Source organism: Centroberyx affinis, unplaced genomic scaffold (assembly GCF_046629955.1).
Source record: "Centroberyx affinis isolate AG114_WGS23_722 - 3 ecotype Tasmania unplaced genomic scaffold, CSIRO-AGI_Caff_v1 ptg003531l_1, whole genome shotgun sequence".
NCBI classification, from domain to species: domain Eukaryota; kingdom Metazoa; phylum Chordata; class Actinopteri; order Beryciformes; family Berycidae; genus Centroberyx; species Centroberyx affinis.
Window position 1 is genome coordinate 248,873 of NW_027281475.1, and position 21,590 is coordinate 270,462.

At 41.4% G+C, this 21,590-nt stretch overlaps 3 protein-coding genes across 3 annotated transcripts; all 3 read left to right on the forward strand.

Annotated features, from left to right (window-relative positions):
- The first annotated feature begins 88 nt into the window (after positions 1-88).
- LOC139661475 (arrestin domain-containing protein 3-like) lies at positions 89-3,490 on the forward strand. Its single transcript, XM_071539914.1, has 6 exons — positions 89-363; positions 1,418-1,478; positions 1,611-1,758; positions 1,988-2,084; positions 2,360-2,616; positions 3,308-3,490. The coding sequence occupies exons 1-6, from the start codon at positions 108-110 to the stop codon at positions 3,434-3,436; spliced, it is 948 nt and encodes a 315-aa protein (XP_071396015.1). The 5' UTR covers positions 89-107; the 3' UTR covers positions 3,437-3,490.
- Positions 3,491-8,113: 4,623 nt separating this feature from the next.
- On the forward strand, positions 8,114-10,773 carry LOC139661466 (arrestin domain-containing protein 3-like). Its single transcript, XM_071539903.1, has 6 exons — positions 8,114-8,477; positions 8,622-8,682; positions 8,780-8,927; positions 9,033-9,129; positions 9,865-10,121; positions 10,232-10,773. Exons 1-6 carry the CDS (start codon positions 8,219-8,221, stop codon positions 10,355-10,357), a joined length of 948 nt encoding a protein of 315 aa, XP_071396004.1. The 5' UTR covers positions 8,114-8,218; the 3' UTR covers positions 10,358-10,773.
- A 187-nt stretch (positions 10,774-10,960) lies between these two features.
- On the forward strand, positions 10,961-13,894 carry LOC139661465 (arrestin domain-containing protein 3-like). Its single transcript, XM_071539902.1, has 6 exons — positions 10,961-11,431; positions 11,573-11,633; positions 11,745-11,916; positions 12,117-12,204; positions 12,301-12,557; positions 13,480-13,894. The coding sequence occupies exons 1-6, from the start codon at positions 11,176-11,178 to the stop codon at positions 13,603-13,605; spliced, it is 960 nt and encodes a 319-aa protein (XP_071396003.1). The 5' UTR covers positions 10,961-11,175; the 3' UTR covers positions 13,606-13,894.
- Positions 13,895-21,590: the final 7,696 nt, after the last annotated feature.

The window sequence follows — 21,590 nt, forward strand, 5'->3', positions numbered from 1 at the left end:
GTTGTGTAAGTAGGCTATATAGATTGTGACAGTCATAAACCTGGAGTAATAAGAGGCTCGTGTAAAACAGAACTTGTTAATTCTTGAATTATCGCTTCGACTACGGAATGACCATCCAAAGTATTTCTATTGAATATGATGCAAAAAATGAAGAGAACTTTTTTTCGAGTGGAGATTCAATAACAGGAAGAATTGTGTTGGTGGTTTCCCAAGAAACGAAGATCGAGCGCCTGTCTGTGAAGGCCAAAGGGAAAGCGAACGTGTCGTGGACTGAACATTATGGGAAAGTTAGAGTCACGTATCGTGCCAAAGAGAAGTTTTTCTCCCTTGAAAAGATCATCCTGCAAGAAGGACAAGGACATGGTAGGCCTTCCTTTCTCTCTCTTTAGGATTCAGAAATTTTACGGAAGCGCTAAGCGGCAAGGTGGAAAAAAGGTTTGCGGTTGCCTTTCAGGGGCATCGCATATACGCTTCTCTCCTCTCCTTTTCGTCCGACCCACAGCCAACACACACTAACGGGATTTCTCTGAAGCGGCTCCTTGGCATGCCTTGTGTGAAAAAGGTGTTTCTGACGAGTAGCTGTCTGTCGATACTCATGTTTGGATATTCCACAGAATACAAGCGCAATACTGCGCAATGAATCTTTAAATTTATCCACAGACAGGCTCTCCCATGTAGACATGGACTATTTCATGTCCAGGACATCTCATTTTATTAAAATAATACGTGGCCATGACTTATTTCACTACTAGTCCGTATAGAGCCGTGCGCCCTTTCAGCACCATGGAGGCACGGAGAGCGAGACAGAAAAGAGGGCCAACTTTCCTCATCCTTTTTTCTCCAGAGAGGATTTTTATTCTAGTGCGAGTAAATAGGTTTACATAATGTCACCAAATTGTACAGTAATGTGGAAATAAGAATAACGCACATATCGGATCATAAATTAAACCTACCTATGCTATGTGTGATCAATCAATAAACTATTATGGCTCACAAGCTGTGCGTAATGCTGTGCGTAACGATACAGTGGCTGCTGTGGCGCTGTTAGTAAGCAGAGAACGAGTCTGATTTTTCTGGCCCATGCTGGTTGGTGTTTATAACCAAACCAGGTTAAACGGGTGTGCATGCAATAAACATGCAACAACATGCCGTGTCATTTTAATTTTTACCTAGTTGGTATCTCGAACATAAGAGATAAACTTAGGTTTTGGCCGACATTGACCGCAAACCTTTTCTTTTCCCCCTTGCCGCTCAGGGCTTTCACAAATAATATAAGATATGAAAAATAATTTTTTGTTCCCATTTCTTTTCTCAAGATGTATTCAGCAAAAAGAAAAGTGTTTTTTTGTTTGTTTTTGTTTTACATCAAAGGAAGGTGATAAGTATTTTTTGGTCTTTTGTCTCCCCTTTGATGCAGGCCCTCTAATTCTGACACCTGGAAGCCATGAGCATCCTTTTGCTTTTGAAATACCTGATATGTAAGTGAGATAGAAACCTACATCGCAATATACAAAGCAAACATGTATTTTGGTGTGTATTCACTTCTCTCTAATTCAATTTTCCCTACTTTGCCTGATATATATTTCTGTATCCTACCATGTCTGCTTCAGGGATCTGCCAACATCCTTCAAGGGTAAACACGGTAAAATCAGCTATTCACTAAAAGCCAAAGTGAGCAGGTTCATGAAATTGGCCAGCAAAGCCAAGACACATTTCACCGTGGCTTCAAAGACAGACATGTCCACTCCTGATCTAATGGTAAGAGATCCATACATTTCTGGTGCAAACTCCACTTCTGTTTTGACTCTTTCCTCTTCTCTGCAGTTCATACTGAATCAATAAATGTAATTAAATGCATGAAATATATATATAAAAAAATAACCTGCTGTACACAGCCCTGATTGTATCAACACACAGCTTACAAACTATTAGAATGAAGTATCAACAGAGCTTGCAGATGTGAATTATTGTGTCTCATGCCTTACAGAAACCTCAGCACAGGAATGTTGAGAAGAATGTTGTATGGTTCGGATCTGGAAATGTCACTTTGAATGTTCGCACTGCAAGGATGGGATACCTGCAAGGTGAGGATGTCTGAGATACGTGGACATGGACTTGAGCATAAAATTACTCAACTTTCAGAGTGGATGACGCTGAAGAAAACTAATGACAACTAATTTGACGGGAATGTTAACTGTATTCTCTGTTTCCATTTCATCATTCATCATATAGTCACTGTCTATTACTCTGCAATTTCTAAATATTTAAACACCGTAGGAGGAGACCATATCCAGTGATAGATATCATTTACCGGACCCAAATTTACAGCCCGAAATATGATCTGTTTCTCTTTTCACAGGAGAAGCTCTTAAAGTCACTGCTGAAATTGTCAACAACTCACCTCGCCCCGTAACTCCCAAATACTACTTGTATGAAAAGCAGTGCTTCTATGCCATGCGAAAGAGGAAAGTCTACACCAAAAACATCTTGAAGGAGAAGGGTGAACCTGTGCCTGCTAGAGCCCAACAGAATGTGACCAAAGTGCTGAACATCCCTGAACTGCTCCCAGGAACCATCTTCAACTGTCCCATACTGAAGCTGGAATACAGAATCAAGGTTTCAATCGGCTCTCACTGTCAACACTCTCATCTAAATGCTGACAGAAAATGATTTATATTAAGTTTATATTCGACTCCCAAGTCTGTCTTAAGTCTTGAGGAACAAGTCTCAAGTCAAGTTCAAGTCTAGTCCATGTCACTAATGCCAAGTCTCAGAACACAAAGTCAAGTCAGAACAAAACAAGAGTGCAGTATCAATTTAATATTTTAAATAAAACAAAATATCTAGGACTTTTCAATGCAATATTGTTTTAATAGTATAAAAACTTGGTAAGAGCATCATGAGTTTGATTTCTATAATCAGTTTCAATAAATTTAATCATTCCATACAAATTCATAAAACAGAATTTGAATTCAGTTGTCTGGTGGAAATCTCATCACTTTCAATCTAAGTCATTTACACAAACACAAGATCTTTTGTCAAGACTTTTTCAAACCTTTTCAAGTCATCAAAGTACAAGTCAAAGTCGAGTCCCAAGTCACCAGAACCCAAGTCAAGTCTCAAGTATTCTCTTCATGCATGAAGTCAAGTCTCAAACACTTAAAATTGTGACTTAAGTCATGTGACCCGAGTCCCCACCTCTGTTAATTATGTATGATTTGTCTCTCTTTAGAGTACATAGGCAAGCTTAAAAATGACCACATTCTTGCTCTCTTATGATTAACGTCATATGTTTCATGGTTTCCAGGTTGTTCTTGATGTGGCCCTTGCCAAAGACCCGGAGGTTAGGCTTCCTATTGTTGTCCTGGCAGACACTGACAGGTCAGCCTCGAAGGAGCTGCAGGAGCAGCAGCAGAGAGAGAGCTGGTTCAACTGATTGACTGAATTCACCATGTTAGAAATGTTATGTCCACGAAGCACATGCACACAGTACAGCGCCATCTTCTCTGCACACTAACTGTACTCCTTACTGTGTATTTAATAATTAGTGAGTAGCCTATAAGCTTGTTTAGTTACTTGTTGTCGTTGATTATAGTAATCATGAATGCAAAATGTGATTTTTTCAGTCTAATATTCATGAATCAAATGTGGTTTTAGAATGAAAAGAAACAGAAGCTGGTTTAAATAACTTATTTCATATGTGTCAATTGCTGTGAATTGTGCAAAGCGCAACAGTATAAAGTATTACTATGATCTCCATTTTTTAATGTTGTTGATGATGATAATCATGTTGATGCACTTATAAATAGGGTTTTTGTTTAAAAGAAGACCACAGATTTTATGTCAGTTGCAGCTTGACATGTAATAACAAAGACAATCATTTGTCATATTTTGTGTTTGATGTTTTACATTATTTTTTATGAAGTCCAAATAAATCAACCTTTTTATATGATGTATAAGTAAATATATAAGTAAAAATATTGTAACCATTAATGTAAATAGTATATATATAATACAATTTCAAGAAGCCCCATTGAGTCTTGCAAACTGGGGTTGTCAATATATATATATATCTATATATATATATAGATATATATATATATATATTTGTCAGTCATTCAGGGTCGGAGGAAACTAAATATAGCAGTTTCCTCTCAAGTAGGAATCAGTTGTCATCCTTTCTAGATATTTGTTCCAAGAGGAAAAAAATGACCATTGATGTTTTTGATTCATATTCTATCAATGCTCAAAACATGTTCTGCAGTGGAGATTCAAGAACAAGGTGATTCACTGTAGCTGTCTCAGGTCAAACCACTTTCCTTTCACTTTGCTGTTGTCTTTGGACTGAACATTATAGGCAGGATATAACAGTTGCATACTGGCAGCAAGAAATACTACAAGACTGAGTATGCTAAATTGATAAAGTATTACATATTTTAATTGACATGAAAAATAGTCCATAAAACTTTCTAAGCCATTCATGGTATATAATAGCCAATATTATATATCATATATAATAACCATACCATATCCAGCATTGTGTTCCACAACAAGACACATTCGATTGATGCCTCACGCCATAGCTACACAAGTCAACACCATCTGGCTCCAGGGTTGGGAGCAATGGACATGATTACATTAGTCGCATTACAAAAAATGGGTAACTATAATCAGGTTAAGTGACTAAAAATCTCAGATTGCAGTTATTTCAAGAAAAATGGTGTTTACTTGTTAGACTACTGGAGAAAATGAATGATAGTATTGTAATGGTAATGGTCCTTTAGGTCAGTCATGATTGAAGATGTCTGAAGTCTGTCAACTGTAACAAACTGGTTTAACTTAACATTTTTATGGCCTTTGGAGACACTGACAGTAATATTGCGTTACTGAATTGGAGTGATCCTGTTTAACTTATCACAATTAGGTAATCAGTAATCAATTAAGAAAGTATATATTTAGTAATCTGTGTCAGACCTTTTGAAGGCCACCTTCCCAATCCTGGATCACCTTGGTTTTTTCTAAGGAGAGTTAAGAGTCAAGACATTTTAAATTTTTTCATTCAGACAGTGGGAAAAGAAATGAGAAAGACAGAATAGAAGTGACAGAGGAGAGAGAAAGATCTGGCAGTGGGGAAATGTGTGGTTCGAGAGACAGGGAATTAACCACTTGACTATCACCTGAATGGCCTTCTTACTTCAACTATTACATATTCTTTTCAGGTCCCGAAATGATTGATCCAGGATGGCATGCATTTCCTTTCACATTCAACATCCCGGACAGGTACCTTCATAAAATACTTACTTGCTTACTTGTATGTTTTGAATAATCCTTTTCTTGCTTGTGATGATGTCTCACTTGTTGACATTTCTCACATTCCTACAGCATTCCCAGGCATCAGCATGTCTTGAGATGTCTTGAGACATATCAGTGAAGACATCTCAAGACATGCAAGACATCTCAAGACATGCTGATGGCTGGATATGTAACATGCCACTGACCTTCAAGGCTGAGGCGAAGTTGAGTACTGTTTGGAGGCAAAGCTAAGCAGATTGATTAAGGTATCATGCAATGCCCACATTTTACTTTGCCAGACAGCAAACATGGACTTCCCTGGTACTAACAAATTATTAGGCAATCTTATCTGAACAAACAACAACCAAGATTAGCATTGCACAAGATGTCACATGACAGTAATACAAAGCACACCTGTCTCCACTTCTCATTAGCTAGATGGTGTATATATACAGTACCTTATGTTGTCAGTCAGTTTTTGCCAGTTCGTCCCAGTGTTTTCTCCTGTGTGTCGTTCCAGCCTGTATCCTGGTTTTCTGTAGCCCGTAACTTGTTATGCCCTTTTTGCCTGCCTACTGGATTCTATCTCAACTCACTGTTTCTGTACTATTGCCTGGCTTGTTTGGATTATCTGGTTCTGATTTGGATTTGGACTTTGGTTTTTGGCTCAGTAAAGACCCTTGAACTTTTACCCCTGCCTCTGCCTGGTGTGTTCCGCTTTTGGGTCCCAACTACAAACCTGACATTCCTCATTCTCTCCATGTTCCATGTTCCTGCAATGTAATAGATCTAACCCATGACTTGAAATTAAAAAGTAGTTTACTTGAATTAAGTTATGTCTTGAGTTATGATGTTAGAGAGTGCATCGAAATGGCACAGTCATACAATGACTCTTGGGGTAGTAGTCAATTTGAGGAGGGATGCGAGGGGATGCCATCCCCCTTGAAATAAAAATTGTCAAAAACCATCCCCATTGTAACACTGCCATCCCCCTTTCATCCCTCTTTATGGCACAAAGATATCATTTAATCAAGAATATTGATATTTAATCATTTTAGAGAATATAGCACATCTGGAGTTTTCAGCAAATCTGATGGCGGGGGGGCACACGCACCTGCATTGATACGGATGCATGTTTTTTTTATTGGTTGATGGCACAGCAAAACCTGCAACGCAGCTATGACACCTTCAGGATATTATTTTGGCCCAAATGGGCTGGTGGGCAGGTAGATCTGTGGGACATCTTCAAAAAGAAGAAAACTACAGGTGTGAGAAACGTCAGGAGTCACAATGATTATTTTCTATAATTTAGCCTACACTGTTCGAAGTGGGGCAAAAGAGAAACAGAGATTAAACAGCAATTAGATAGCTAGTTGATATTTTAACATCAAAATTATATTAATGAAGAAAAACAAAAAAACATTAGGCCATACATTAGGCTACATTTCATCCTCAACGGGATGTTGCCAGGCAACAAAATAAACGGGAAGTCAAGATTAACCTAATTTGAATTTTGTTGTTCAAGTTGCAGGTAATCACCGTCAAAGGGAGGAAGCACTTTGTGTGGCGTTCTCACATAAGCCCAAATAATATTTGACTAAGGATCATGAGACTTAGAGCTCAAAGGCATTTACTCTAGTATGTGCTGAATTTTGTGCAGTGGCTCATAATTTGATTACTGCTTTGGGGGGTAATCTATGCTGGTAAAGGAAACTGATCATTTCTAAGGCTGAAACAAATGTAAACACACGCGCACGCACACACACAGGAGGGGTACCTTTGTACAAAGTAGCCTATTTGGCCATCATTGAAAAGCTATTGACTAGTCTATATTTTCTCCCTAGACGATAGCCAGGTTCAGGAGGATGTTTTTTTTTTTTGGTTTTTTTTTTTAATTGGTGAAATAGCATTACAAAAAAAAAATAGAGTGACATAGAAGATAAACAAGATAGACATAATGGACAGACATACAGACAATAACATAAAGCTGTTACGATGATGTATGTGTTGATATGATAAGAGTCCGGGAGCAGAGATTACAGGTTGGCGTGTGAAGCAGGGAGTGTGGTATGTGTGGCGGAGAGAAAGAAACAGACAATGTTAATGTTATAGTGATAATAAATATATGATGTAACAGCAATATCATTGTAATAACAATAATAAAATAATATGACAATAATATAATAATACTATCACTATCATCATTATATATAATATAATATAAGATAATATAATATAATAATGACCATTATAATAATTAACATTACATTTATACAGCAATGAGGAGAGAGGCCAGAGGGGCACTGGAAAGGCGAGCGAGAGGCTCCCCACCCGGCCCCCACCCGGCCCCCCAGCAACACAACCAGAAGCCCCAGCGGGAGACAGGCGGGGCGGGTCAGCGAACGACCCCCCCCCCCCCCCCCCTTTTTTTTTTTTCCTTTTTCCTTCTTTCTTCCCTTTTGTTAGTTTAGTTTAAGTTTTTAGTTTTAGGGAGATCTTGCTTTGAGCTGCGCCCAGGCCCAGAGGGGGGCGCTGGCCCATTGCAGGTTTTGTGCCTTGTCCTGCCTTGGACCACTCCCAGACCGATTGGAAGGGAGTCTGTCCGCTGAGGAGTGACATTCTTTGTTTTCTTTGATTGTTTATTTGTTTGTGTGTTTTTTTTTGTTTTTTTTCCTTTAAGAGGTAGGTAGGCCCCGCAGACCCGGCCCCCCGCCCCGCCCGCCCCCACCAGAGGATGTTTTAGGCTAATAGATGATGATGCTGCTGGCACAATTGGAATGCTACGAACAAGACAAAACTGGTTAAACAAGATTTGCAGACTTGGGGTAAGCTATTGTCGTCTGTTGAAAGAACGTCTGCTGAAGAGCTGTTGGGAGTTTGCTTTAAAAGAGATTTTGCTTTTGAACAGTGTATTTCTCCGAGGAGAATGACTATCAAAAATTTTGCAATTGAATATGATGCCATCAACAGTAAAAACACCTTCACGAACGGAGATACCATTAATGGGAGAATCATCGTGGAGGTTTCAAAAGAAACTTGCATCCAGTCGCTCCTTTTCATCGGAAAGGGAAAAGCTAAGGTTTGCTGGCATGAACATTATGGACAAAATGTACATGTTGTGTTCTGGTCCAATGAGAAATATTACGAAATCAAGCACAACATCTTGAGAGAGGCAAGACAAGATGGTAATGTATTAAATCAATACAGTCATTGATATAATAGACATTGCACTTGACACACAGACTTTCACACAACAAACCATTCTTAACGGATTATTTGAATGAGAGGATCCTTACAGTAATGATACATAAACAAAAACTGTTTTTCAGGCACTGAAGTCATTGGGCGAGGAAGACATGTGTTTCCTTTTTCCTTCAAAATTCCTGACAGGTGCATATTATTCACAGTGCTTACTACATTTCTACTTTGATTTGATGTTTTACTTGCTTGTCATATCACTTCCATTTTCAATTGTGGTATTTCTTAGGAAAATGCCATCGTCTTTCAAATCCCAGATAGGCAAAGTTGTCCATCAGTTGAGGGCAGAGCTGAAACAATCAATGAAGGTGACAAAAAAAGCAAAAACCAAATTCACGGTTGTGTCCAAACCAGACATGGATACTCCTGGACTTATGGTAGGAAATTGCTGATTTTAAAGCAAAATGATCTTATGATCTAATGAAATGTCTAAGAGCACAAGAGACAGTTACAGTATCTGATCACACTAACTTTTCTTTTAGGACCCTCAATATGGGTGCAAGGATAAATCTGTTACATTCTTTGGCTCTGGAAACATTTCAATGGACGTTCACACCAAGCGGATGGGATACCAGCAAGGTAAAACTCTAGTCTAGCAGAGTTAATCCTTCATTTGTCCTGTATCCAAAGTGTTTTGATTTTCTTCCCTCTGTTTTAACCACAACTGGGCATGCTTCTCCCATTTATATCGGAGAGCAAGTGTGTTATGGTTGGTTGCCCTTCCCTCCCACACGCCTTATCAAAGAAGAAAGATATGTTTAGCTGGTGGTGGGCATAGACTGTAAATAATAGGGGTGGTGGGTTATTACAATCCCTCTTATCTGTAATGGCCAAAGGTTTGTAAACTCTTCTATCCTGGTAATCAACATTTTACTCCACCCTCAACTGTCACTGCCCCCGCACAGTCACATGTCTCATTTTGACTACAGGCACATTCTTGATCATGTGTCTGGGAGTTTACTGAGAGTTGTACCTGTGGAGTCACTCTCTCTTTCAATCCACTAGGGTGTTATATTGGTCAGCTTCACAGACAAAACAGGTGGCAAGCTTGGAACTAGCACTAAGCTAGTTTTCACTTGTTTTTCATCAGAAAACTGATTAGGGATGTTTTATCAGTCAATTGATTAGAAAATTGAGCCGTTTTTCATCACAGAGAAGATGCCTTTGTTCATTAAGATCTTCCATTATGTTCATTCATTTGTTTCCTTTTGTGCATTTGGTAACAATTTGGCACCTTTTTCCTGTTGCCAGTATCAACTACTGATGTGATTCTAGGATCAGAAAGTAACTAAATATATTTTCCTCATCTTACAGGTGAAGCGCTGAAAGTCAAAGCCGAAATCAGCAACCAGTCAACTCGCTCAGTGAAGCCAAAATTCATACTGTATGAAAAGAAGAGTTTCTTTGCCCAGGGTCGCAGGAGAGTTTCCACAAATTATATCCTGAAGGAGAAGATTGAGCCTGTAGAGTCCTCTAGCAAACAGACTGTGACCAAGGTGATCACCATCCCTAGAGAACTGCCTCCCTCCATCTTGAACTGCTCCATCATCAAGCTGGAGTACAGGCTGAAGGTGAGCTAGATTATGTTGTGTGATTTGTAATACTGACTCTGTGTTGGTAGTTAAAAAAGCATAGTTCAAACTCTTTAGTAGAAATTAAACGAAAGCTTTTTTGTCTCCAGGTGGTTCTTGATGTTTCCATGACCAAAAATCCTGAGGTAAAACTGCCAATTGTGGTTCTTCCATCTTCTGAAGCTGCTTCTAAGGAGCATGAGGAATACTGGAGCAAGCCTCTGAATACTTGGTAATACAGGCCTGTTTGCATACATTTCCTGAACAAATAATACAGGACAAAGTAATACAGGCCTCATACAGTGCACCAATGTATACGCAGCATTTTATGATGGATGTTTAATGCCTGCCTTGATTATCAATACTGTAATTCTGCCAGGTGGAAGTATCATTCACCTTTTTTCACGTTTACTGTATATCATGTTATTTATATGCAATGTTTCCACTTATAATTGTAAAACTATCGACTTCATGTTTGTTTCTACCTTGACTTGTAATGTATGTTGTGTTGCAACTGATATCAAATGTGTGAACAAAGGATCAGAGACAATGTCCAGTATAATTTGGTAAAATATAGTGTTACACGTGTGTAATGCAATGATAATGCATGGTCATTATGCTGTACTGTAGATTTGACATTATTCAGGAATACCAATAAATATGCACACATATAAACTCCCATGTTATGAGCTATTGTCTTTGTGTCCTTTGGGGTTAATGTCAGCCAAGTTAGCCCACAAAGACTGCTGGCTAGGGTTACCTGTGTGAAAGTGACACCTGCAGGCTTGATCACATGATCATGTGTGACACAGATACAGGCTCTGGAGAAGCCTGCTGTTCCAGTGCGTATGCCAGCCTTATCTGCATCACTGTTCATAGATGAAAGGCTCCACTTCACTATAGACTGCTTTGGATGGATTCAAATCTTCTTCCAGGGGATTCAAAGGATTTACACAGGTTGAGACTTTGTCCTCATGCTGTCACTCCACGACTTTCAGGAAGGTTAATTGATGTAGCTCATTAATGACACTACCTGTGAAAGAGCCATCTTACCATGACTGTAAAGCACCTCTATGTGGAGTACGACAAGGTGAACGAGCGAGGCACTTTCTCTCCTGGGGACACCCTTTCTGGGAGAGTCACAGTAGTGACCAGCAAGGAAACCAAAGTGCAGAGTTTTTTGGTCAGAGCCAAAGGAAAAGCGGAGGTGAAGTGGTCTGAACAGGATGGAGAAACTTCACTGGTCCACAGCGACAAGAAGAGATACTTTTATTTTGAAGATATTATTCTTCAGGATAAAAAAGGAGATGGTTTGTATAGCCTCTCTTTTGTGCCAAGAAATATAGATCAAAACTGTTGTCAGTCGAACCATGTTTTTCTAATTGATAAATATTTTATAGTTTGTAATATCACCAACTAGACAACATAGTATTGATGTATCTTTTTATTAGGTTCTGAAATCATTGGCCCTGGGAAAAATGTGTATCCATTCACCTTTGAGATTCCAAATAGGTGTGTTTTCCATTCACATTTGATATATTTGCAATTTTTATTTGACATCAATTTTTTAACATTCCTGAAATAAAATGCTCTCCCCCATTGATTTGGATTATTTCCTCGCAGAGATATGCCTTCATCTTTCGAGGGGAAATGGGGCAAGGTTACATATAGTTTGCGAGCAAAGCTGACCCAGTCAATTTGGCTTGTACACAAAGCCAAGGTTGAGTTCCCTTTCCTAACCAAGGCAGAGTTCCCCTTTGTCTCCAAGTCAGAAATGATAATCATCGGCCTGAAGGTATGGAATTGATCTTTTGTTAAACTTCCTTTACTTTCCATTGACCACTTCTACTTGTACAAGAAAATTGTAACAGTTTATCTTCATAGACCTTCTAATTTAATGTTAGTAATCAAACATTATAATTTCTCTACAATTCATGCCAGTTTAAATAGACATTGGGAGATTTGTCACCTTGACACTTGTACTCTACCTGGCAGGAGCCACAATATGGGACCAGGATTTCATTCTATGGCTCTGGAAAGGTCACTATGAATGTTACCTCAGAAAAAATGGGACTAAAGCAAGGTAAATGCATCTCATAAAGATCTTTTGATGAGTGCAGCAGAAATGGCCTAAATAAACTTGAGCTGTGTTTTTCTCTCCTTTTTGTAATTATTATAGGTGAAGCAATGGAAGTCAGTGCAGAAGTAATCAACAGCTCGGCGCGCACAGTAACGCCTAAATTCTACCTCTGTGAGAAGCAGACCTTTGTTGCTCAGTCAAAGCGGATAGTGCACACTAATGACATCCTGTTTGGGACAGGAGACTCTGTCTCAGCTGCGAGCAGCCGGACTACAAGCTCAGTCCTGAATGTCCCTCCACAGCTGCCTCCCACCTTCTTCAACTGCTCCATGATGAAGCTGGAGTACAGACTCAAGGTAGTTTTATGTTTTGACAAATATAATGCGACTGTAAGGCGACCTTGGGTGTCCTGAAAGGCGCCCTCAAATAAAATGTATTATTATTATTATTATTATTATTATTATTATTATTATTATTATTATTATTATTATTATTATTATTATTATTATTATTATAATGGGCCTAATTCAATGAAAATACCATTTGACTTTATCCCCGTCTCCATTACTGGATCATGTCTTAGAATATAATATAAAAAAATGCAAATGACATGACCCACATCCATATCTTTGGTATGGATAGGGATAAGTTGTAGTTTTTCATGAGTCAAAGAAAACTGAGGAAAGTCAATGCAAAATACTTTTGACACCAGGGTCACTTGAGGTCAACACCTTTGGCTTGGATATAGTTATACAGAGTTTCTGTGTATGAATCTCCCATCAAACCCAATTAGAGTATGGGAGATGACAACAGCACCACCTGCCGGCTATACGAGAGAGAGAGAGGGGGGGGGGGGATGAGAGAGGGTGGGGGTGATATGAGGAGTCCTCATGACTTGCCCACACACTAATGAGGGTACATGTAGAAGAAGGTATCAAATTACAGACTAACCGGTTCTGTCGTGTCACCAACTCAAATTAGGTTCAGGTCAATGCTTTGAATAAAACAAGGGCCGGCGAAAGACAGACATACTTAAGCGACCGTTTCATTTTGCACAATGAAAAATGGACATGAAGAAAATTAGATATCAATAAAACATCTATTTGTTGTATCATACTGCATTTAATACAGTCTCAGCATCAGCATGCTTTTAAAATGTATATGAATTCTGCCAATTCTGCCTATTGCTTTATGTAACTCTAACTATTATGCCTGCATTTTGTACTGTATTTCTATGAACTACAAACTATATTAAATATTGTTTATCTGTATTTATAGGTCACTCTTGATGTCCCACTGGCAAAAGACCCTGAGATCAAACTTCCTCTGGTCGTTCTGTTGGGTCAACCCAAACCACCGAAGCAGAAACCAAAGAGATCCACCTGGTTTAGAAAAACATTTTAGTTCAAGAGACATTGGTCCATATTCGAGGTGAACACATGTATGACAGGTTAGGTGACAGGATGCAAAACAACAGCACAGAATGATTGTCTGCTCAGTGATAGGTGCATTAAAATGTTTTGTTACCTCCAGAACCTGAGAGTTTCCCCACTGTGTGTCCTGTTGTCCACTAGATGGAGATGTGAGCCACAAAGTAGCTGAAGAGTAGATTGAATTGACTGTTTTTGATTAGTGTTAACAAGACTGATGGGTCATTGATTGTACCAGTGACAGTTATACAAATACAAGTAAATGAGTGACAGCCATTTTGTAATGTCATTTTTCTGACTGTCTGACATAATGCATACTCCTCACCCAAACCAGCTCAATCCAACTTTGCCTTTTCCAAGTCTTTTTTCAGTCCTGACCACAATGACATATGGCCTTCAATGAATAGTCCAACCCAAAATGAGAATTCAGTCATTATCTGCTCACCACCATGTCAGTTGAAACTCCATTTAAGTTCCCAGGACTTTCAGCCTTCTCCCATACTATTGAATTCAACAGGGACGTCTTTTTACATCCCCATAAAATGTCCATCAGATTTCTCCAAACAGCTCATATAGCATGAGCCAAATGTTTTGTAGCCAAATGATTGCACTGTGGGTCCAAAAGACCAATATTTACCTCATTGTCCTATGTCGTTTGGTGGTCCTACAAATTTCAGTGGAGTTTAGACTGACATTTGGGTGAGTAGAAGACTGAATTTTCATTTAGGGGTGAGCTATTCCTTTAATAAGATACACAGTAATAATATGACACCGATAGGCAGCTACGGGTGTGAAAGGCTTCTTCTATATGACACATTAGTTAATTTGAACAGATGCAAACAATTTCCATTTAGGAAGTGCCTCCTTCCTCACCTCCTCACAATCCAGTCTCTTTATGACTGTGAGAAATGAGAATTCATACTGCAGCAGAGAGTCAAACAATGAATCAGTAAGAGACGAGTTTTGGTTGTTGGGGATTTTCTCATGCTCATCCTTGTCCATTGATTCATTTAGCAGGAGAGGAAAGTATAAAACAAAGGAACATTCATGATTCAGATGAGCAGTACATGTGTTGCCCAACCAAAGGGCCTTAAGTGAAACCAGGCCCATGTTCTTGACAGAGACTCAGGGATCGTTCCCTGCCCAGAAGGAGAGAGCATGTTGAGAGCCGAGCATTTTATGGTTGAGATCCATACTGGAGCCATTAGATCTAGCTATCGTGACACCACATACAGCACACCACCTACCCATCCACCCACCCAGAGAGAGACAGAGAGTTATACATTGACTTCAATTATATTGAATGTATTGAATTGCTTGAGTATGCTACTATGCTATTACATACTATTGTTTATATGTGCAGAATTTGTTGAATTGTTTGTCTATTATGCATTAATTATTTGACTTTATCCTTTGCAAATACTTTGGTAAAATAGACCCTTTCTCTGACATGCCAATAAAGCAGATTTGAATTTCAATTTGAATTTGAGAGATAGAGAGAGAGAGAGAGAGAGAGAGAGAGAGAGAGAGAAGGGTGTTTTGTTCTGACTCAGCAGAAAGAGAGCCTCACATACCCTCAGTTTCAGGTTGAACCCCCTACAAAACAGAGAGAACTGGTAACAAAATCATGTCAATGGCCTTATCACAACATCAGTAATGCAAAAGAACAAGATCGAACAACATTGGCTTCAGATTCCACGGTTCTAATGTAAGTTAAATACTGCACTGTATGAGCAGCACTGCCAAGGTGGGAGTTAAAAAATTAAACTCATATTTCAGCTCACATCTCAGACAGTTGCAACTGACCTTGTTGTCACGTGTGTCACTTGAGTCTCTATAAGACTATATTAACATTAAACTGGCTACACGTATATAATGTAATTCCAATAATACATAAAATGGGCCTTGAATAGGTTTTTATGTGTTTATCTGCTATTGCAGGTAACTGAAATAACTTTGAAAGTATAATAACCATGTGGGCAGAGAGAGACTGGAGAGAGAAGACTGGAAATACTCATGCAGCAAACAGTTATGGACATAACACAGCAAATGTTGGGGAAAGAAATTGAAAATACAGTGACAAAACACTGTATGATAGAATATAATAGAATAGAATAGAAATTAGCAGTATGGTTTGGCGTGATACAGCACACAGCATGACAAATTTCCTTAATCCTTTCCTCCTACACCTGAAGACGTCTTCAGACCAGCAGTGTGGTTCATGTGTTACATAATTCTTGATTAGAACAAAATCTATAATCAAATAGAATATAATAGAATAGAATAGAATATAAATTTGCAGTATGGTTTGGTGTGATACAGTACACAGTATGACAGCTTTCCTTAATCCTTGCCTCCTACACCTGCAGGAAAAGACATCTCCAGATCAGCAGTGTAGTTCATGTTTGGCATACTTCATGATTAGAATATAGAATAGAATAGAATAGAATAGAATAGAATAGAACAGAAAAGAAAAGAATAGAATAGAAATTTGCAGTATGGTTTGGTGTGATACAGTACACAGTATGACAGATTTCCCTAATCCTTGCCTCCTACTCCTGCATGAAGACATCTCCAGATGAGCAGTGCGGTTCATGTTAAGCGTAATTCTTCAACAGAATAGAATAGAATAGAATAGAAATTTGCAGTAAAGCTTGCTGTGGTACGGTACACAGTATAAATCCTTGCCCCCTACACCTGCATGAAGACATCTCCAGTCCCGGCAGTGTGGCTCTGAAGCAGAGCCTGCCTGGTAACCGGCCTGGCTCCATGTACAGTGTGTAGGCCGTCCGCCAGCCAGCTCCCTACACACACCACAGCCTTGCCTGATTTTGGAGAAGGGGTAGGGAGGTGTGGCCTGTGGCACCTCCCACCCCCGTAGCCAGAGCGAGTACCATGACAACCATGCGGGCCTGCTGGCGACTCCCTGTCTTCATCGGCCGCGGTTGCCATGGTAACTCCCCACGGGGCTCCCGCAGATCAGCGGGAGGGGCGTCCAGTTGACTAACCCTCTCCCAGCTGGGGAACGGCTGAGGGAGAGCGAGAGAGAGAGCGGAGTGGAAGGGGGAGGGGGGAGGGTGTATGTGTAATATGTGTGTGTGTGTGTGTGTGTGTGTGTGTGTGCGCGCGCGCGCGCGTGTGTGAGCGAGTGTGTGAATGTGTAGGATGGCACAGCAGAGCCTGAAGAGGGAGAGACGCAGCAACCCAGAACACAGCAGAGTGTGCTAGACGGCACAGTTGAGTGCTAAGAAGAGACGGAGAGAGAAAGAGAGAGAGAGCGAGAGAGATAGACAGTGAGAGAAAGGGAAAGAGAGAGAGAGAGTGAGAGAGAGAGTGAGAGAGAGAGAGAGAAACCCCAGAAGGAAGACACAGGAGACAGGCAGTCTGAACTACAAAAACCAGCCCATCACTGCTTGCACACAGGCTTTAGCTTACTAGCCTATGATTGTACTTGTACTGAAATAATAATTTCATCTGTGACAAACTGGAAAGAAACATGAACACACAGAGCAGCATTGTCAGTGTTCAATACAAGTCTAAAGTATTCACTTAATTTAATTGTTCTCGTCTCTTGGGATAGCAGAAACAGCTTTCACCCAACACAGCCTCATTTAGCTAGATGTGTAAATCCTGCTGTTGAATTATTTACACCGTTCAAATGAGTGTCCGTACCCTTTAGGCTCACTCTAACCATTCCGGGAAGGCTCATAATGACGCTTCTTTTAAAAAATAAGTATGTTTCTGTCATCTTTCCTCCTTCTTCTAACCATTTCAGTGACGAGTACCACTTTTTGGGTTTGGACCCGGTGTAATAGGGCCACAGATGGCTGTGTGTCTGTAGTGCGGTTGGAGAACGAAATGGCATCACTAGGTCCGTTGGCTGGAGAGTACTGAGGGGCTTTTTCTACTCTCTAATTGCTCCAAGCTGTGTCCCCTTGAAGGCCCAGAGACACACACATTTGCATGTGCGTGAGGATTCAGGAGGGATCGAAGCTGAACCTATTTCAAATCAGTGTTAATTCATGTAACGTGAATATTTCAACATTGTGTATCTGCTGTAACATACCCCTACATTGAGGTCTTTCTTGCTTTAACTCCATGTAAAGAAAGAGGTGATTCAGTTCAGTACATCATAATGAAGTATTTATTTTGGAAAAGGAGAGAGATAAACTTCCCATAGTAAACATTTGCTGATCTATTGTAAGTGCAGAAAAGTCTTTGTTTTTTTTTTCTTTTTCATATAAAATCCTTATCATATTTTCAACGTATAAAAAAGTGTGACACAAGGCAATTCTGTCAGTGTTATGGAAGGCAATTTGCCAAAACATTCTATACTAATTCAAATGATCTACAGTTTCTCAGTTTCTTTTCTCTAGTATTCGTGCAATAATATTTCTTCTATCCTAAAACTAGCTCTACATAAAGTGTGTGACTATATTGTGCACTTGTAGTGGCAACCTTTGGATTTACAAATCTTTTAACTGTTAAAAAAATCCTTTGACACAAGTTGTTTGATTACACAAAGGTATAAAAACAAAAACCAGTTCAGTTTTATTTATGAAACTCAGAGAAGCACCCTCCCCTGCATAGGTGGACATTGCATATCTTGCAGCCGAACACACTTTCGTGTCGTAGTCCCTTGTTGGTGCAGTTCCTGCAGCGGCGGGAGCGCTCTGACATGCGCTCCAGGCGGTGTCCGTACTCTATGGGTGAATCTGCGTGTCTCTTGCGCGCCGCCCGCTCCATGCCCCTCGCCCCCTGGTAGTCCCCAATCAGCTGCTGTGCCAGGCGCACCCGGAAGTGGCGCTGGGTGAACTGCTTGCCGTTGAAGCCGGCCGGCGGCGAGCCCCCTCGGCTCTCCCTCAGGATGACGTAGGCGTTGACGATGCACAGGTTGACGTAGAACCACAGGAAGTAGCGCCACCACTTCTTGCACGGCCTGCCCACCTGGTAGCACTCCCTCAGCTGGTCGCACAGGTCCACGCCCCTCATGTTCTCCTGGTACAGCAGCAAGGGCAGCGGCCGCGGCACGCCGAAAGACAAGCCGCTGCCTCCTGAGCTGTCCACGCTGTCGCTGTCCCCCTCTGCTTCTGTCTCGCGCTGCTGGCGGCTCGGGCTGATACCCACAATCCCCGGTGCCGAATTGGTGGACAGGCAACTGACCACCTTGGCGTCCCGTGTCACCGTGGCGACCAGGTTGCCTCGCTGGCACTGGTAGAACTCGCCTGGGGACAGCTTGCCGACGTTGCGCGGGCGGAGGACCTCTGGGTAACCTCTGCGACCCGGCTGGGTGGGGCCACAGGCGTACAGCCCGTCCCTCAGCAGCCTCTGCAGGAGCGGCACAGAGGTGAAGAAGCTGTCCATGAAGACATGGTGGTACTGGCCCTCCAGGCCTCGCACCAGGGAGGTCACGACCCTGTAGCCCAGGGAGGACGCCGCCTCGTCCTCGCCCGGCTTGCCCACGTGGATCCTGGCCCGGTGGCAGTAGCCCGACCGCGAGTCGCACAGCATCCACACCGTCAGGCCCTTCTTCAGGGGCTTGGAGGGCATGTACTGCGTGGGGGAGAAACGACCCTTCACAGCAATGGCGCACTTGTCGATGGTCAGACAGCGATTGGGCATGTACGCGTCCCACATGGTGTTCTCCACCACGTCGAGAAGAGGCCGGATTTTGAAGAGGCCGTCATACCCGCGCTCTCCTCTCACGGGCTCAGACTCACGGTCACACAGCTGGAGGTACTGGGTGAGTTTTTCAAAGCGCCTGGCTGTCATTGTTTTTTTAAAGCCTGCGTTGCCGATGAAAATATCACTGGCCCAGTACATGCCAGAGTCTGGAAGCTGATTGATGCCCATAAGAATGTTCAGCCCTACATAAGCTTTCATCTCTCTGAGATCAGTAGGGTGCCAGTGGGGGTCTGATTTCCCACTCCTCCTTTGCCGATAGAGGGCGTAATTGTTTGTTTGTTCTACCATGTGTTCAAAAAGAGAATCTGGGAAGAGTATCCGGAAATAGTCACGGGTGTCAGCATCGTCCCCCAGCGAATGCTGAGGGCCGCTGACAGCGGAGAATGGTTCGATTGAAATTACCTGGTCAGGTTCGCCCCAGAAGTCGGCAGAAGTGCAGTCCTCGTCCAAGTCATCTTCAAAGCTGAAAAAACTCGTGCGCTCCTCTTCCTCCAAATCGGAGAAATCAATATCCGAGTCGTTTGAGGTGGTATCAGAGCAGTTATTGGAGGCAGAATAATAGCAGTCCTCTGCGTACTCCTCCTCGTCGTGCTTGATCCCATTACCAGTGACCAAAATAATGTTGCAGCCTCCTCCCGCGATGAAGCTGGCCGCGTCTGCAGTCTCCGCCGCGGCTGCTGTGCTCGTGAATCCATTCTCCCCCTCGCCGTCTTCCTCCCGCACTTCGTCTTCCTCGTCGTCCGAGTCTGGCTTTCTGAAAGGAATTTCAAACCACTTCACATCGGCCGAAAGATTAAGCGGAGACTCTTGACTGTCACACACCGTGGTAGTTTCTGTGTCCGCGCTAGTTTCCAAAATAGTAAAAAGCTCTCCCCTTTTTCTTGCCGTCGCCATGTCGGGGTATTAAAGTGTCCCTGCATGAGTCTTTTTATGTATATTTTTTCAACGTGAAAAAATAATCGCAGAAACCGGTCATTCGAAATGAACCGACGTGCACTTACGGCCGCCTCTTCTCAAAAACTTGCTGGTCGTGAACCTATGCGGTTTCTATAAGCTTGATTCTCATTGTTTCCGCTCCTGGTTTTTCTAGGCTTTGTAGCGCAGTGTGGCCGCAGACGTCAGAAGCTGCATGCATGTCCTGCTTTGTAGGGCGTTTTGCGACTGCAGCTGGTGGGGTTGCTAGTTCGCTAGGCTGGCAGATGGCCGCTTGCTGTTCTAATGCCCGCTGGCATTCACCACTATCAATAAGCCGGATACCCATCTCCGAGGCCGCGGAGAGATAGAAACCACTGCGTAAAATCCAAATATGTTCACCTCCTCTAAATAATATATTGTCAGTCCACTGTTTGACCTCACATTTGGGAGTGTGGAAACTTTATAATAGCCGATACACACAGATCCTAAACTGCAAATGATCTTCTTTCAACCCTAATCTATGTTGTCGATATTAAGCCTTTTTTCTAAGGCTCCACAATCAGCAAATTGCGCAAAGACGCACAGAATGATTCAAATGCAATGATGGATGTTCCCATATCACATAAGACTCCCCATTCATTCGTTTCCTAAACAGACTACACAGTGAACTCCGGCAGAGTAGCAGCTTGTTCATTCATAAACATGCTTCTTTCCTCTGACAGGTTCCTACATGAATCTGAAGCCCCATAGGCTATTGTGGAATTAGGGACCTCCCTCTATTCTATGAATGTGGGCAGATACTCTTATGTTTTACTCCAGGCCTGAAGTTGAGGAGCTCTGTTGATGAGATTGATTGATCATCTGTAGATTATGTGTAGGCCTACAATGTAGGCTGTTTCTCTGTTACAGTCTGATTCCTTGAGGTCTTTGATGTGAATGTTAGCTGCTGAAAGTCCACTTATGTTGTGAGACACTTTTGAGTAACATGCCTCCTACATGTGCCTGTTGTAGCCATGTTTAAATTATTAAGACATCCATTATTAACATTTCAATATAATGGGCAACTTATTTCTGCTCAGGACATATAGGCAGTAGGCCAGTAGGAATACCTGTGTTTTTTTAATGGCAAAATGAACATCCTACTTATTTCATGCCAGCTAAGATTCATCTTGCAGTATAATCTCCCTCAGGTGTAACATCTCAGTGATGAGTAGAGGGAGCTCTAAATAGCCTTTGTAATATTTGATGTGACACAAGTCGAAAGTGGATAGTCCTTTTAGTAGGCTAAGGCCTAGGATAGGTATTATTCATTTTATTTTCCTGTCATCACAGTGTTATTATACATTTAACACAACATAG